The 15,240-nt window shown below is 38.9% G+C and overlaps 1 protein-coding gene across 3 annotated transcripts in view; it reads right to left on the bottom strand.

The window, feature by feature from the left end:
- The window catches only part of p4ha2 (procollagen-proline, 2-oxoglutarate 4-dioxygenase (proline 4-hydroxylase), alpha polypeptide 2), a 49,513-nt gene that overhangs the window by 22,479 nt on the left and 11,794 nt on the right, over positions 1–15,240 (bottom strand). For all 3 annotated transcript variants that reach the window (XM_036142865.1, XM_036142866.1, XM_036142864.1), the window contains exons 2-5: positions 7,949–8,051; positions 6,546–6,642; positions 2,577–2,728; positions 58–195 (exon numbers count right to left, since the gene is read on the bottom strand). In XM_036142865.1, coding sequence (XP_035998758.1) covers positions 58–195; positions 2,577–2,728; positions 6,546–6,642; positions 7,949–8,033 — 472 coding nt within the window. In that variant the 5' untranslated portion in view covers positions 8,034–8,051. The remainder of the gene's footprint in view (positions 1–57; positions 196–2,576; positions 2,729–6,545; positions 6,643–7,948; positions 8,052–15,240) is intronic.

Below are 15,240 nucleotides of genomic sequence, written 5' to 3'. Positions count from 1 at the left end.
TTAGTTTATATTTGCACATAAACACTTTCACACAACCATTTCTGACTCTTTGGTTACCTGGCAATTTTCCTTTGGAGAACGCTTCTGAATCTAGTTGATATGTATCCTGAAGACGCATCAAAGCCTTGGCTGCACCGGTCTCATCCTCCGCATCAGGAAAGTACTGTCTGTGTACGGAAATGTTGCCGATGAAGCCTGTGAAAAAGAAACGTTCACAAAGGGGACAGATTTTATTTTTCTGTATAACTACTGTACCGAACCTGGTTGTTTGTGGTCAGTTATAAACATTTATGATACATTATAGTTTTTTTTGTTTTTTGTTTTTCAAAACAGTTAAACATCACAACTTATTTTTGTCAGTAGAGGCAGTACAACCAAAGTAAACACTAATCATAACTGTTCGCCTCGTGCAGCCCGGGGTTTATGATGCCAATATGTGATATGATGTGACCGGCTGCCACTGCTGCATTAACTTTCCAAGCTGGCTTTCACGTTACCCAGCAGTTTAATCTGTGGAGCAGTGATTTAATAACCTGAGCTACACGTGAATCTAAGGAGATTGTGCCTTGGAGATGAAACTTGGATGTTTCTGTAAAACACAGACACAGCAGAATAGGGAATATACAGAAGGTCTGATCTATGTTGGTGAAGATTCTCAGTCATCCAGGTCATGATAAATGTCATGATAAAAAAAATAAAACAACTGGACTTCTATTCTGAAGCTGAAAATGTTTTGCTTCCCTTCCAGGAAGCCTTCTCAATTCAAAATGTCTGGAGTAATGTGGAGTTCCATGTTTTATAGACCTGCTGATGAGGCCTTATTAGAGCTTACATTCACATGTAGATCCACCTTGAATTGAAAAAGCTTCCTTGATGGGAAGCGAAACAATCTACCTGATCTACCGAGTGGTCCAAATGTTAAAAAGAACTATAGATAATTGTAAAAAAAAAAAAAGTGTTAAATGTTGAAATCCTTTTACCTTCTCTTATGGAAATATGTGGGGTATCTAGAAACAGGAAGTCCACAGCAGATTAACTTATCTACAACTTTTCTTTGTGAAAGTATCACTGTACCAACAGCCAAGGTGTTTAGAGAGTAATGAGCAGCAACGCTTCATAGGAGAGAGTTTGATTACTGTACCGGTCCATCGGAATAACTAAGAAAGTCTCATGGCAGTTATTTTATTTCAGCAGCATAAGCCTAAAATGTAAATGTTGGTTAAAGTTAATGAAAACCCCAAATCAGAATGGGACAAAACATCAACAACAAATGATAATCATACATGAATGTTAAACTGTGACCTACACAATCACAGGGAAAACCACTGACTTGACCATTGGGGTAAGCAACACAACAGCATTGCTAGAGGATGTTCACAGAATGCTGTATCCAAGCAAATGAACAGAAAGTTGAGTGGAAGGAAAAAAGTGTGGTAGAAAATGGTGCACATGCAGCAAGAATAACCACAGCCCTGAGGGGAAGCGGAGCCACTATGTAATGCTGCACTGATGCCCTAATTCAGGCAAAAGGATTAAGTATTGAGTGCATAGACAGTCTTTTATTAGTGTTATGTAATATTTTAACTGAATTTGGGGTTTTCATTATCTGTAAGGTAAGAGCCTCAAAATGAGCAGAAATACATGCTTGAAATACACGACTGTGTTTTTAATGATTCTCTTAATTAGTTTTAATTTTTATTTGAATTTAAATACTAAAATACATTTTTACTTACATTCTAAATTATTAAAATGCATCTGTACATTATCTTTATCCACATGGGATAGTTTATTTTGCTTTCTGTATCAGTTTTATTTTACTTGCTTTACATCAATACATCTATTTCACCAAAGACAAAACATGGATGGCAGATAAATCTAAAAGAAGATTCCTAAAAAAGTTAGGAAACAAAACAACTGGACTTTTTTTTTCCGAAGTTTGAAGACGTTTCGCTTCCCATCCAGAAAGCTTTCTCAATTCAAAATGTCTGGAGTAGTGTGGAGTTCCAAGCTTTATCTTTCACACAGAGCTAAACGAAATGTGGTACCAAGTAGTGACATTTCTAGGATTTACATCCAGCTTTTTTGCTCTAGTAGCCACGTCGACAGATTCGTTTCTAGGTTTGGCTCGTGTTCTGTTTAACCGTCTCACACAGATAAGGCTGTGCCTTAACATGCACACACCCAAAGTGAGAACAGGGCCAAAATATGCTCAGATGAGGAACAGCTGCAGTCAAAACACGACGTCAACGGTTCATTAGGGGCAAGCAACAGTTGAGCAAAGCTGCACAGCAGACAGTGCTGTGATCGCTCTGCTTACATCCCTTCTGGATTTATTTGTTGCCAGCTCTGCACCGGGCAACATTAAAGGGAGAAAATGCAGTTTTCTGCATGGTTTGGAAGAAATTGTGTCAGGATGCTGAAAACTGCATTCGGAGGCTTTTCAAATTAAATAAAATTGATTAAAGCTGGTTAAGTGTAATAGACTACAGGAAAAGACTCTGAAGTTATTAAATGTGTCAAATAGAGACATCCAGACTTTACAGGCCGAGTCTTTGGTACTAGACATACTTCCTTACCATCTGAGGGATTCTGTAGCACAAGGGTCTCCAGTTCAGACCACTCAGTGTTGAGCCTTTTCATCAGTTTGTAGGCGTTCACCGGATGGGCCAGGTAGCCCTCAGGGTCCGAAGTGGATACTCTTGTCAGAGCATCAAGTTTGCTTGCCCAACTAGAAAAAAAAGAATACAAATAAACAGTCTTTACATCTGCAAAAGCATTTGCAAGCACTACAAACAAAAACATTTATTTAAATATATTACTGATAATCCTAAATAACCTTAAAAGGGAATAAAATATATGTACAAAAAAAAAAAAGAAAAGGTTATGTTATTGTAAAGACACCGATGATGCAGTGCAAGTTAATGAAACTGGAAACCTTATTTCTTGCCATGAGGGAGGCTGAAACAGAGATCAAGACCAGTGAAATCAGTCATAGCACCGATACATTAACATAATGAAAAACGACCTCAGCCACAAGCTTTCTTGTCATCTACATGAATCTACTATGAGGGGCATTTTAAAAGAACTAGTAATTGTTGCTGTTGCATAAAAACTGCTACGCAATAACAGAAATAAAATTTGGGTCTGACATCCTGCTGTGAGAAAAAGATCTAATTGCTTTCAAACACGCCAATTGAGAAAAAAAACTTGCTGTATAAAGCTTGCATATGATCAATGTGAGTCATGTCTCCTTCAGTCTATCTCTATCCATCCATCAACTCTGACTACCATCACTATGCCTGCTGAGGACAAGCATCCCCACGGTTTAATTGCTCACTGCCTTCACCATGTGTCACACGGGGGCCTTAGTTTTTTACGACACAAAATATTTTGTGCTCTTTCCTTTTAAACATTTTCCCAAAGAAAGCCAGGTTTGTGGAGTGCCTAATTGCTCTGCTGTAGACAAATTCTTCCACCAGAGCTATGTATGTCTGCACCTCCTCCTGAGTGAAGATTAGTTTGTCCCTTTTTGGCTTCACTGAGTAATGCTTTTCTTGCCTGATCTGCCAGTTTACGCAGACAGTTATGACTTGATGTGAGTTTACACTGCAGGAGCTTTTTAAAAGGAACAAGGGTAGTTTTCTGGGGTGGTTTTACTCCTCGTTGCATTTCCATTTTGGGAACCAGTATTGAATATTTTCACAGCTAGGAGGAAGTGGCAGGAGCATGTGGAACACAGCAGACCCTGCACCCCGCCACCTCAGCTGAGCCTTTATTTTCTTCAAGGTGAGATGTCTATTCTGCAAAGAACTGCAGCTATGAACCGGATGTGTCATAACTGCGTTAGAATTATGTTTATTATAAATCAGTGTCAGACACAATTTCATTTTAGTGTGGCTTTTAGATAAAATGTATTCTTCAACATATGTTTTAGTGGTTCTACATCGACAATGGTGAAGAAGATTAGTCGTATCAGCCACCTTCCAGGCAGCTATGGTCAGCCTCAAGATCTGGGAAGCGCAAGGTTCCATCTGCCCCAAGACAAAGGGCAGCTCATCCAGATCAAGAAAAAGAGGAAAAAAGCTTCAAATCAGGTTAGTCAGGCTACACCTCTGCCTGATGACAGAGAGGACATTGGGCACAATCCAGGTGACCCTGACACTGAGCCACTTGTACCTACATTTACATTGTTGTACATTTTAAGACAGTTTGGGATTGATAATTCTTGTTTTCAATAAAATATCTCTGGTTGGAGATAAAATTATACAATTCTTCTCATTTTCTATTGATTTTATTGATATTATGCTGTGCACAATGGTACATTTTGATGAAACACAGGGTAAATCTTATGACCAAACTCTTTGTCATATGCAGAAGGTATCCTACAATGGAAATCTGCACTTTTATCTGACCAGATTCCCTTTTATGGGGCGGGTGCGGGGGGGCGGAAAAATATTTGGCACAGATTTTGCCCATTTTGGCACAAAATCACAGGTCTGCCTGGCACACTGCCCACTAAAACCTTTGTGGAACAAATACGCTTTAACTGATTCAGTCCAGATTTGTTGCAGTTATAGTCAAGATGTGGATTTATAAAGTCTGAGGCTTCTCATATATTTTCAATGGTGTTTTCATGGTGTTTTGCAGCGTTTATTTTGATAAAATTTAGGCAAGGATTAAAAACTTTACATTTTTTCTTTGTTTAATCACCTATAAATCAGACATGGTGACATTTGCAATAGTGATTCAACATAAAAAATATTCTTTACTGCCTTTGTGTCACATAAAAACTAACATTTCTACTTTACGACTTTGGAGCTGTACTTGATTTAAATCACATATGTAATTTTAGGCGAAAATTGCTCCTGAAACCCTCTGGGCTTAAGGGGTTTGTGAGATGTTCATCTCCTGAGTTTTTGTTTTATAGCCTAAATCTGCTTTAAACAAATCCAAAACTGTATTCCTGACTCATCTGCTGTGTTCCTTGGTCTTTTTTATGCTTTTTGTTCATTGATGTTACCTAACAAATCTCTGAGGCCTTCATAGAACAGCTGTAATTATACTGAGATTAGATTAGAGCATTTACTAATCAGGAGGCTTCTTAATGATAGTTGGCTGCATTGGATTTCCTTAAGTAATTGCTATCAGAGTTAAGAGGACTGGATCCAAATACAGAATTTTTTCCAGTTTTTGTTTGTCTACTTGCAGAAAAATCCCATTAGATTAAATCGAGGTCCATGGTTGTAACGTGACATAACCTGGTAAGTTTTAAGGGATGTGAACGCATTAGCAAAAGCTGTATTCAAAGATAAAGTTTAATGATCATCAAAGCTGCGTATTTCCTGGCACTGCGTGAGCAGGCAGCCTGTTTCCTCACTCAGCCATGAGTCGTTCTTATTAAATGTATTTTTAGACGTGTCAAGTTTTTCAGTTATTCCCGCCTTGACTATACAGGTTATGGAGCCGACCGTTTTGTGGGCAACTTTGTTTTTTGTTTTTTTATAGCATTTGTGTTCGGAGACCGAGTGAGGGGCAACATGCTTCCATTGTTTACACCACAGATTAGCTATTAGCTCTCGGTAGATCTGCTGGGCCGCCTCCCAACGTGCAGCCCGGTATTCGTTGCGAGTTAAGAAGCAAGCAACGCGAGTCCTGCGTTGGCTCTAAACGGTGCAACCGAAGGAGAAAGTACTGTCTGGCTGCCCTGTCCATCCTCATGGGAAATATAAGGATCCCTTCCTCACAAAGTGGATGATTTGGCAGCGCTAACCTAAATACAGGGATGCTACCAGGAGAGCACCTTGGCTATGTCAACAAAATATTTAATTATCAAAGAGATGCTCTGCAATAAGAATATCGAACTGTTAGCCGTTGGCACAAGTCCATGCTCGCTGCTGCCGAAGTTTACGCATGTTCTCGTGATAAATGGTCTGAGGAAGCTTTGAGGGACTGTTTCAGCCTCACTGTGTGGGAAAAGCTCTGTCCTCGTCACGTAGAAAACAGCAACAGCGTCCCATGCTGCATCACAGAACACATTAATATCTGCGTGGGTGACACTGTGCCCCTCATAAAGGTACGGTGTTTCATCATCTGGTGCAGTTTGGCACTGCTGGACATTGTCTCCCATGGATGAAGCTGTTGCATCCTAATTGCACAAAGCAGCGTTTCCACAGATCCTTTCGCCCAACAGCGGCTGGGCCTTATAACCACCACTGCTCCCAACAACCTCAGTCCCTGCTGGCTTTTTCAGTTTTTCCAGTCATGTAAAAAGTCAGCTGTTTTTTTTTTATGCGTAAATATACATGTTTTGCATATTAAAAAAAAAAAAAAAAACGGTTTACTTCGTTGCTCACCTGTTTAATTTTTTGAGTAAGCATTTTCTTAATAACTTAAGTATTTTTTCTTTTGTTTTTCTTTGCTGATGATACACCTCAGTTTCGCCACTGTGGGAGAATAAAGGATCTTTCTTCCCTGTTCCCTTGTCTATTAACACATGAGCTATTAAGTTCAGAGGTTATTCCAAGTTACAAGGTTTAAAGAAGTACCTTTTGATAGCAGCCAGCTTGGACTCCTCAGCTTGGATGTATTCCCTCAGAGACTGGACCAGCTCCTTTTCTGTGTAGATTAGGTCAGTCATTTGTCCTACAGAGTCAAACATACACATATATCACTGGTCAGTCAGTGCTACAACAGATAAAGATGCCATCATTAAGCCGTCTTTTATAAAAGCTACAGAAAAAAAAGGTTACAGTTTATATACTTTACACGCATCTAGCCTGTTTTCAAGACTTTTTTAGTAAAATTGTTTTGTCCGGCTGTGTTGAAATACATCCTAGTTGCATGCTGTGGAGCAGCGATAGCGTAGGGTTATTGAGCAAACAAAGCCGAAAACTAATCCTTGAACCATGGAGGAGTATAGAGTGCACACTTCAGGGAGGCATTCAGCTGTGACTAATACTGAGGGCCAGAAAGCACCGAGGGGAAAAATGCAACCAATCAGGAAAGTGCAAATGCGATGCACACTGTACAATATTTCATTGCTGGAATGTAAGGCAGAGTTTCATCCAACACCATTGAAACAAAATGCAAATAAGCAACAATGTGGAAGGAACATAAAGTTATTCCATCCACCGTATCCTCCAACAGTTATTAAGGATGAGGAAATCTTTTAGGGGAACTTTTGTTTGCATTGATTGATAATGTGTAGCACTCTAGTTCTGCACATTATCATTCTGGGACTGCTCCATTTGAATCTGTTTTAGGGAAAGGAGGGAATTTCAGCAGAACTCTGGCCTGATTGGGTGAAGCGACACCTAGCTCCTGCTTAACAAAGGTTGCTTTTAGCCAATAATGGTATGAAATTAAAATGTAAGCAACATGCAACATGAGAAACCACAAGAAGGTTAGCTAGTCAAGGTGTTTCTTGCTGTTCTACTATCAAAGAAGAAATCTTGACTTCTTACAAACAGATGTGATAGCAGCAGCTACGTCTGCGTCCTCCTGTGGTGTCATGTTTGTGTTGGTTCTGCTTTGGGCTCAACCGTTCTTGCTTTCGTTGCACTGGTATGTCCCGCCTTATACCTCAGTATTGACACGTGATTGGCCCGAACCGTTTTTGGTTCGGACACAAACGGTTGAAGCCGGAGCAGCACAAAATGGATTCTTGTGTATTTGTGAACGCACAAATACCGCGAAAATCCATCTTGCAGGCAAGGCTATATTTAACAATGCAAAATATTTTATTAATAAATTGTATATCTTCAATATAAAACAAATAAACTTTATTTTCAAGGTCTTTTTTTTCTAAATTGTAACCACGATATCAGATCTAAAATAAAGTAAAGCGAGCATGACAGGGTATTTGCAAGCAAAGAAAGCTTAAATACGGAACGAAAAAAGGAGAAAAAAAATCTGAATTTAACAAAGAAATAAGGTCATTTTCACCTACCAATAGAGGTAAAGATCTCCCCATGCGTAGACCAGCAGCAGAAACAGAGCAAAATCCAGGAGATACAAAACAGAGAGTTCCTCATTTTGACCTTTTCAGTAACCTATAATACCAGAAACACATTATATTAGTATAGAAGGAATCACACAATATTGTAAGAAAAAAAATTTAAATTGAGAGTAAAATGTAAAATTGTAAACTCATTTAAAATAACTCTTTAAAAAGACTTTTACTATTTGACAGTACCTGTAACCAAATATATAATAGTGTTCCCATCAGGGATGTTCCAATCAAGATTTTATGTTCGTTTTATTTAAATGTTGAATATCTGTAGATACTATGTCCGCCGTCGATGCTACACAAACATCAAAATTTACCCAATCTGAATGTTCGGCACCTCAGTGGCTCTGTAGTGCAGTGAAGTAAACCTGTGTTCAAGTTAATTTGCTCTTTTTATTATTGGCTAGGTAAAATGAAAATAAAATAAAAATGTTGTACCCCAGTGAGTGTTAGAACTATAAAACAGTTAAATATATTGGTGGTATTCAATATAGCTCTGTTCAAATCCCCTCAAAAAATACCTAAATTGCAAATATTTGATGTTGCAACTGAACTGTTTTCCTTATCGACTTCTAAACAGTTCTGTACCTCAAACAAGCAGGCACAATTTCATCATAACTTTTTTAATTGCAGCTGTATTAAGACCCAGCTGATGTGAAATCATACAACAGAAAAACCCCGTAAGATGTTTGAAGTTGAATGTTCTGGGTTCTGATACAAACCCCTTGATCAGGACCTCTGATCCTTGGATCCTTTAGTTTAGATACTGACATCTGTCAACTGCCTATTTATTCTATTAAATATATAAATTGACTTGCAGTTGTGTACACAGGGATACCATGTTTCTGTACTAAAAGTGTCTAAGTGTTTAAAACAGTCTATGGTTCCTGTGACTAAGTCATCACCGGCTGTTCTATCCACTTCTTAGTAAAAATCAACAGGAATCTGCAGGTACAGTGAAAAATACATGTTTCATTTACAGGAGAGCTGAACATGCGATACGATGCTACAAAGTTGTCTCATTTCCCCGTTGACCATGTTCGGAAAGATCAGAGGAAGTTTTTCTATCTTGTTCTGACTTTACTCTGGCGACCAGATGGCTGCTGATGTGCACAATAAAATCCAAACTTCGCAATAAACCAGAAACAGCCATAAAAAAAATAAAAAAAAAAAAAAAAAAAAGAATGGCCCAACCTCCTTCCAACTTCCACATCTGAAATACATGAATGAAAAACAGAACAATACCAGGAGACTTAAATCAAACTAAAAGTTAAGTTTTAGTCCAAACAGCACTAAAAAAAAATCTATTGTTTCTGTGTGTATTGAAGGTTTTTATTAGAAGCTTGGGTTGTTTTATCTGGGCCAAAAGGAACACGATCTGTGTGAGCTCTTTGTTCACGGACCAGAACCGAGAGACACTTTCATTGTAAAAGTCCCTCTGGCTTCACGGCCATTCTCAGTGACGACTGCTACAACCATACAAACACGTCCACACTGGCAAACACCGGCACAGCCGCACACGGGGCTCCGTCTGCACAGCTACATAATCAAGGACGCCAGAAAAAACAACAACAAAAAAAACAAAAAAAAAACAGAAACAAGCAGACTAAGGTTCATCCTTTGATTTAAGATAAAATCCAGTTAAAAAAGAAAGAATTTCACAAACAATTCACCTACTAAGGAAACATGAAGTAAAGACATTTTGCAGCTAGAATGTTGCAAGATATTACTTCAAAGAAAAAGCACAATGACTTACTTAAAAACAGAGGTAAAGATTTTAAATAAAAAATATAAAATGTACTTCTTGAATACAATTGCAGTGCACCCACTTCCAGCTCTAGGGGGCGTCTACCAATCAGTTCTTTAGCAAAAGGAAACTTTTCATCTGGTTTCAGTGGGATTAAAAAAACGGATGCACAAGAAAAAAAATAAAAATAAAAGTCTTAACTAGATTTAAATGAAAGTAAATGTAAACTTTAATTATGCTGGTGCATAGAAGGAGTTTATTGCCATCTTTAGTTTTAATGTCTTTACAATTATAGTTATTACAATGGAATGTGCCACAGTGGGTGTGGGCGTGTAAGTGACTGAAGCATAAAACATTTTTGAGAGGGAAAGGACTAAAACCCAGAGATCTAGACCTTTTTTTTTTTTTTTTTTTTTATAAATACATTTTATTTTTGCCAATGAATCTATTAACTTGTGAAAACTCAACTTTTTGCACTCGATGAATTGAAGCTGCTCTGGTTTGTAAAACTCTGCTTTGCTGAATTCATGAAATCCAGAATTTCCCAAATGAAGCCGGTACTGAAAACACCCATGGATGCAAGGCGCTCCCCATGTCAATAACCTGGAATGTCATCTGAAACTGGGCCGTTCTCTCAGGGATTTAATTCAGATGATATAACTTGTAATTACAAAGATTACAAACACTGAAGTATTTTGGTGATTGTGCTTTGCAGCAAATGTAAGCTCAAATTCTGCTTATCCAGAAAATATGCAGCAGCAGGAGAAAAGAAAAACTGAATTTTTGATCCAGAAATTTCGGCCAAATGAAAAGCATGTCCCCCTACTGTACAGAATGTGACCTCAATTCAATTCAATTCAATTCAATTCAATTTTATTTATATAGCGCCAAATCATGAAACATGTCATCTCAAGGCACTTTACAAAGTCAAGTTCAATCATATTATACAGATTGGGTCAGATTATACAGATTGGTCAAAAATGTCCTATATAAGGAAACCAGTTGATTGCATCAAAGTCCCGACAAGCAGCATTCACTCCTGGGGAACCGTAGAGCCACAGGAAGAGTCATCTGCATTGTACATGGCTTTGCTGCAATCCCTCATACTGAGCAAGCATGAAGCGACAGTGGGAAGAAAAACCACCCATTAACGGGAAAAAAAAACCTCCGGCAGAACCGGGCTCAGTATGAACGGTCATCTGCCTCGACCGACTGGGGTTACAGAAGACAGAACAGAGACACAACAAGAGAGACAAAAAGCACAGAAGCACACATTGATCTAGTAATCTGTTCTACATTAGATGGTAGTAGCGGGTGAGCCGTCTTCTCTGGATGATGTCACAGTTAACAGAACGCCAGACCAGGTGTACCTACTATGAAGAGAAAAGAGAGAGAACAGAAAGTTAAAGCAGAAATGACAACACATAATGCATAATTGAAGAACAGTAGAACTCAATATAGTGAGAAAATTAGATCCTGATATACTCCAGTAACCTAAGCCTACAGCAGTAAAACTACAAAGGTAGCTGAGAGTAACATGAGTCACTAGTTATAATTTTTGTCAAAAGAAAAGTTTTAAGCCTAGTCTTAAAAGTAGACAGGGTGTCTGCCTCACGGACCAAAACTGGGAGTTGGTTCCACAGGAGAGGAGCCTGATAGCTAAAGGATCTGCCTCCCATTCTACTTTTAGAGACTCTAGGAACCACCAGCAGACCTGCGGTCTGAGAGCGAAGTGCTCTGTTAGGAACATACGGGGTAATCAGAGCTCTGATATATGATGGAGTTTGATTATGAAGGGCTTTATACGTTAGAAGAAGAATTTTAAATTCTATTCTTGATTTAACAGGAAGCCAATGAAGGGAAGCTAAAATTGGAGAAATATGATCCCTCTTGTTGATTTTCATCAGAACTCTTGCTGCAGCATTTTGGATCAGCTGAAGGCTTTGAACTGCATTTTGTGGACTTCCTGATAGTAAAGAATTACAATAGTCCAGCCTTGAAGTAACAAATGCATGGACCAGTTTTTCAGCATCACTCCTGGACAGAATGTTTCTAATTTTGGCGATATTCCGGAGGTGAAAAAAGGAAACTCTGGAAACCTGTTTAATATGGGATTTAAATGACATGTCTTGGTCAAAAATAACACCAAGATTTTTTACTTTATTACCAGAGGCCAGTTTAATGCCACCCAGATTAAGTGATTGGTTAAGAAGTTTATTTTTTGAGGACTCTGGCCCAAAGATTAAAACTTCGGTCTTGTCAGAATTTAGATGCAGGAAATTTAAAGTCATCCAGCTTTTGATGTCATCAAGACATGACTGCAGTCGAAGTAATTGATTGGATTCATCAGGATTTATGGATAAATATAGCTGAGTATCATCAGCATAACAGTGGAAATTAATCCCATGCTGTCTGATAATTTTGCCTATCGGAAGCATATATATAGTAAAGAGAATTGGTCCAAGGACTGAACCCTGTGGTACTCCACAAGTGACCCTAGAGTTTGAGGAAGATTTATTATTAACATGAACAAATTGGAATCTGTCTGACAGATAAGATTTAAACCAGCCTAATGCTTTCCCCTTAATCCCTACAGTATGTTCAAGTCTTTGTAGGAGAATATTGTGATCAACTGTATCAAACGCAGCACTGAGATCTAACAGGACAAGTATAGACACAAGTCCATTATCTGAGGCCATGAGAATATCATTAGTGACCTTCACCAGAGCTGTTTCAGTGCTATGATGAGCTCTGAAGCCTGACTGAAACTCCTCAAGTAGGTCATTACTTTGTAAATGTTCACAAAGTTGATTAGCAACTACTTTCTCAAGAATTTTAGATAAGAAAAGAAGATTAGATATAGGTCTGTAATTTACTAACTCATCTTGATCAAGAGAAGGTTTCTTAAGTAAAGGTTTAATAACAGCTACTTTCAAAACCTGTGGTACATATCCATTTACTAAGGATAGATTAATCATGTCTAAAATAGTGCCACTGATCAAAGGGAATATGTCCTTAAACAACTTGGTTGGGATTGGGTCTAACATACAGGTAGAAGGTTTAGATGAAGCTAAAATTTTAGATAGCTCAGAAAGCTCTACTGCTTCTAAACAGTTCAAACACTGCGCAGATTCTAAAGATTCCTCCAATGCTGCCTCACTTACTGAGGACGAGGTAATCATGTTTGGGAGGATGCCAATTATTTTATTTTTAATGGCATCAATTTTATTTATGAAGAATCCCATAAAATCATTACTACTGAGAGCTAAGGGAATGGATGGATCAACAGAGCTGTGGCTCTGGGTAAGTTTGGCAACTGTACTAAAGAGAAATCTAGGATTATTTTTATTCTCTTCAATTAATGATGAAAAATATGCTGCTCTAACTCTGCGGAGGGTCTTGTTATACAACAATAGTCTGTCCCTCCAGATTAAGTAGGATTCCTCTTGGTGTGTAGAGCGCCATTTTCTCTCCAATATCCTAACATTGCGCTTCAAGGAACGCAGCTCTGAATTAAACCAAGGAGCCAGCTTCCTGTGAATAATCACCTTCTTTTTCAAGGGAGCTACATTGTCTAATGCAGAACGCAATGAGGAAGTCACATTGTTAGCAAAGGTATCGATTTGTGAATGGGAAGAAACAGCAATGCTGCCATCTACAGGGCATTTCTGCAATACTGAGGATATTAAGAAGGGGACAGACTCTTTAAGTTTTGATACAGCATTATCCGATAAAAATCTACTATAATGGAACCCTCTTTTGGGGGTGGAGAATTCAGTTAGATTAAACTCAAATGTTATTAAAAAATGATCAGACAGGACAGGGTTGTGAGGAAATACTGTTAATTCTTCACAATCAATGCCATATGTCAGCACAAGGTCTAAAGTATGGAGCCGAGAGTGCGTCGGTTCATGCACATTTTGAGCAAAACCAATTGAATCTAGGATAGTTTTAAAGGCTACACTAAGGTTATCACATTCAGTGTCAACATGGATGTTAAAATCACCCACTATAATAACCTTATCAGTATTTAACACCAAATCAGATAAGAAATCTGACAACTCATCCAAAAACTGAGTGTAAGGGCCTGGTGGACGATACAAAACAACAAACAGAAGAGGTTTTATTGCTTTGCAGTTTGGATGAGGGAAACTGAGGGTTAAATGTTCAAAAGAACTGTAATTATTAGTTGGCCTGGGACTAGTTAATAAATCAGACTGAAAGATAGTTGCCACTCCTCCTCCTCTTCCCACAGATCTGGGAATGTGGAAATTTGAATAACTGGAGGGGGTTGACTCATTTATACTAACGTAGTCCTCTTGTAGCCAGGTTTCTGTGAGACAAAACAAATCAATCTGATTATCAGAAATTAATTCATTAACTAACAAAGTCTTTGGAGGGAGAGACCTTATATTTAATAGACCACATTTTATTATTTTATTTTTAGGTTCAAGGTGAACCATATTGATTTTTATTAGGTTTTTATGATTTGTTCCTTTTAGATCAGTTTTTGATCTGTTAAGTTTTGGCCGTGGGAAAGACACCGTCTCAATAGGATAATGGGTGGGTAACAGTACAGAAGCTGCAGAGAGGTGTGTTAAACTACGGCTCTGCTTCCTGGTCTGGACCCTGGGTTGACCTCAACACTTGATCGTCTCGCACACTGCGGTTCACACATCAACGTGACATTAACTGACGTGTTTTAATACTAATCCACATTAAATAGCAGCAGAGTTGTTAAGCTGGAATGTGCTCGGTGAGGCTAAATGTGTGCAACTCTATTCCTCCTCTCTGTTAAAAGCCTTTTCAGACTGACTGGTTTGCTTAAGTAGCCCTGGCCCAGATCACCGTCACCACAGTCCCAAATAGGCAGAGAAGTGACCCAATCCCTCCTGGTAATTTACAGCCCAAAACAATTCCTCGGCTCAAACAGCGTCTGGCCTGTTGCTGCACGCAGCAACACCCAGGTCACATTCCTGCAGCGGAGGCCCGCTCCAGAGATTTCTGGGTTCTGACTCTCGCTTCTGTAGGTTTGTCAGGAACAGCAACAGGTACTGGAGAGGACAGGATAAATGTTCACGGCCGGCTGCATTTGCAACCAGCAGTACTTGGCCTGCTTTTAACAATGAGTCACAAAAGTCTGAAAAAGATATTTCCATTTGTTAATCCTGTGCAGAACTTATTGTTTTGCACGCGATCTTGTCTACAACATGGGGTTAGCCTCCTTGACGCCGGGGAAAAAAAAACAAACGTCGCCCCAAATGGGGCGAAGCGGACCGGATCTGAGGCTGCAGTGGGGCTCTGGTGATCCCGAGGAACAAACGTTAACTCCAGCAGCAAACGTTCAGACATCTGGAGCCAGCACAGAAAGAAGGACATGGCAGGTCTGTGCAACAGCTGTCTTTTCTTCGCTTCAGAGGCGGCTGGAAACCAACATCCCAGGACAACACTTTGATTTAACGTCTTAGAGTCAGGTCCAAACTCT

The sequence above is a fragment of the Fundulus heteroclitus genome, chromosome 11, assembly GCF_011125445.2.
Source record: "Fundulus heteroclitus isolate FHET01 chromosome 11, MU-UCD_Fhet_4.1, whole genome shotgun sequence".
NCBI lineage: Eukaryota > Metazoa > Chordata > Actinopteri > Cyprinodontiformes > Fundulidae > Fundulus > Fundulus heteroclitus.
Note: the sequence above shows the minus strand (reverse complement) of the source record. Positions and strands in the feature narration are given on the sequence as shown.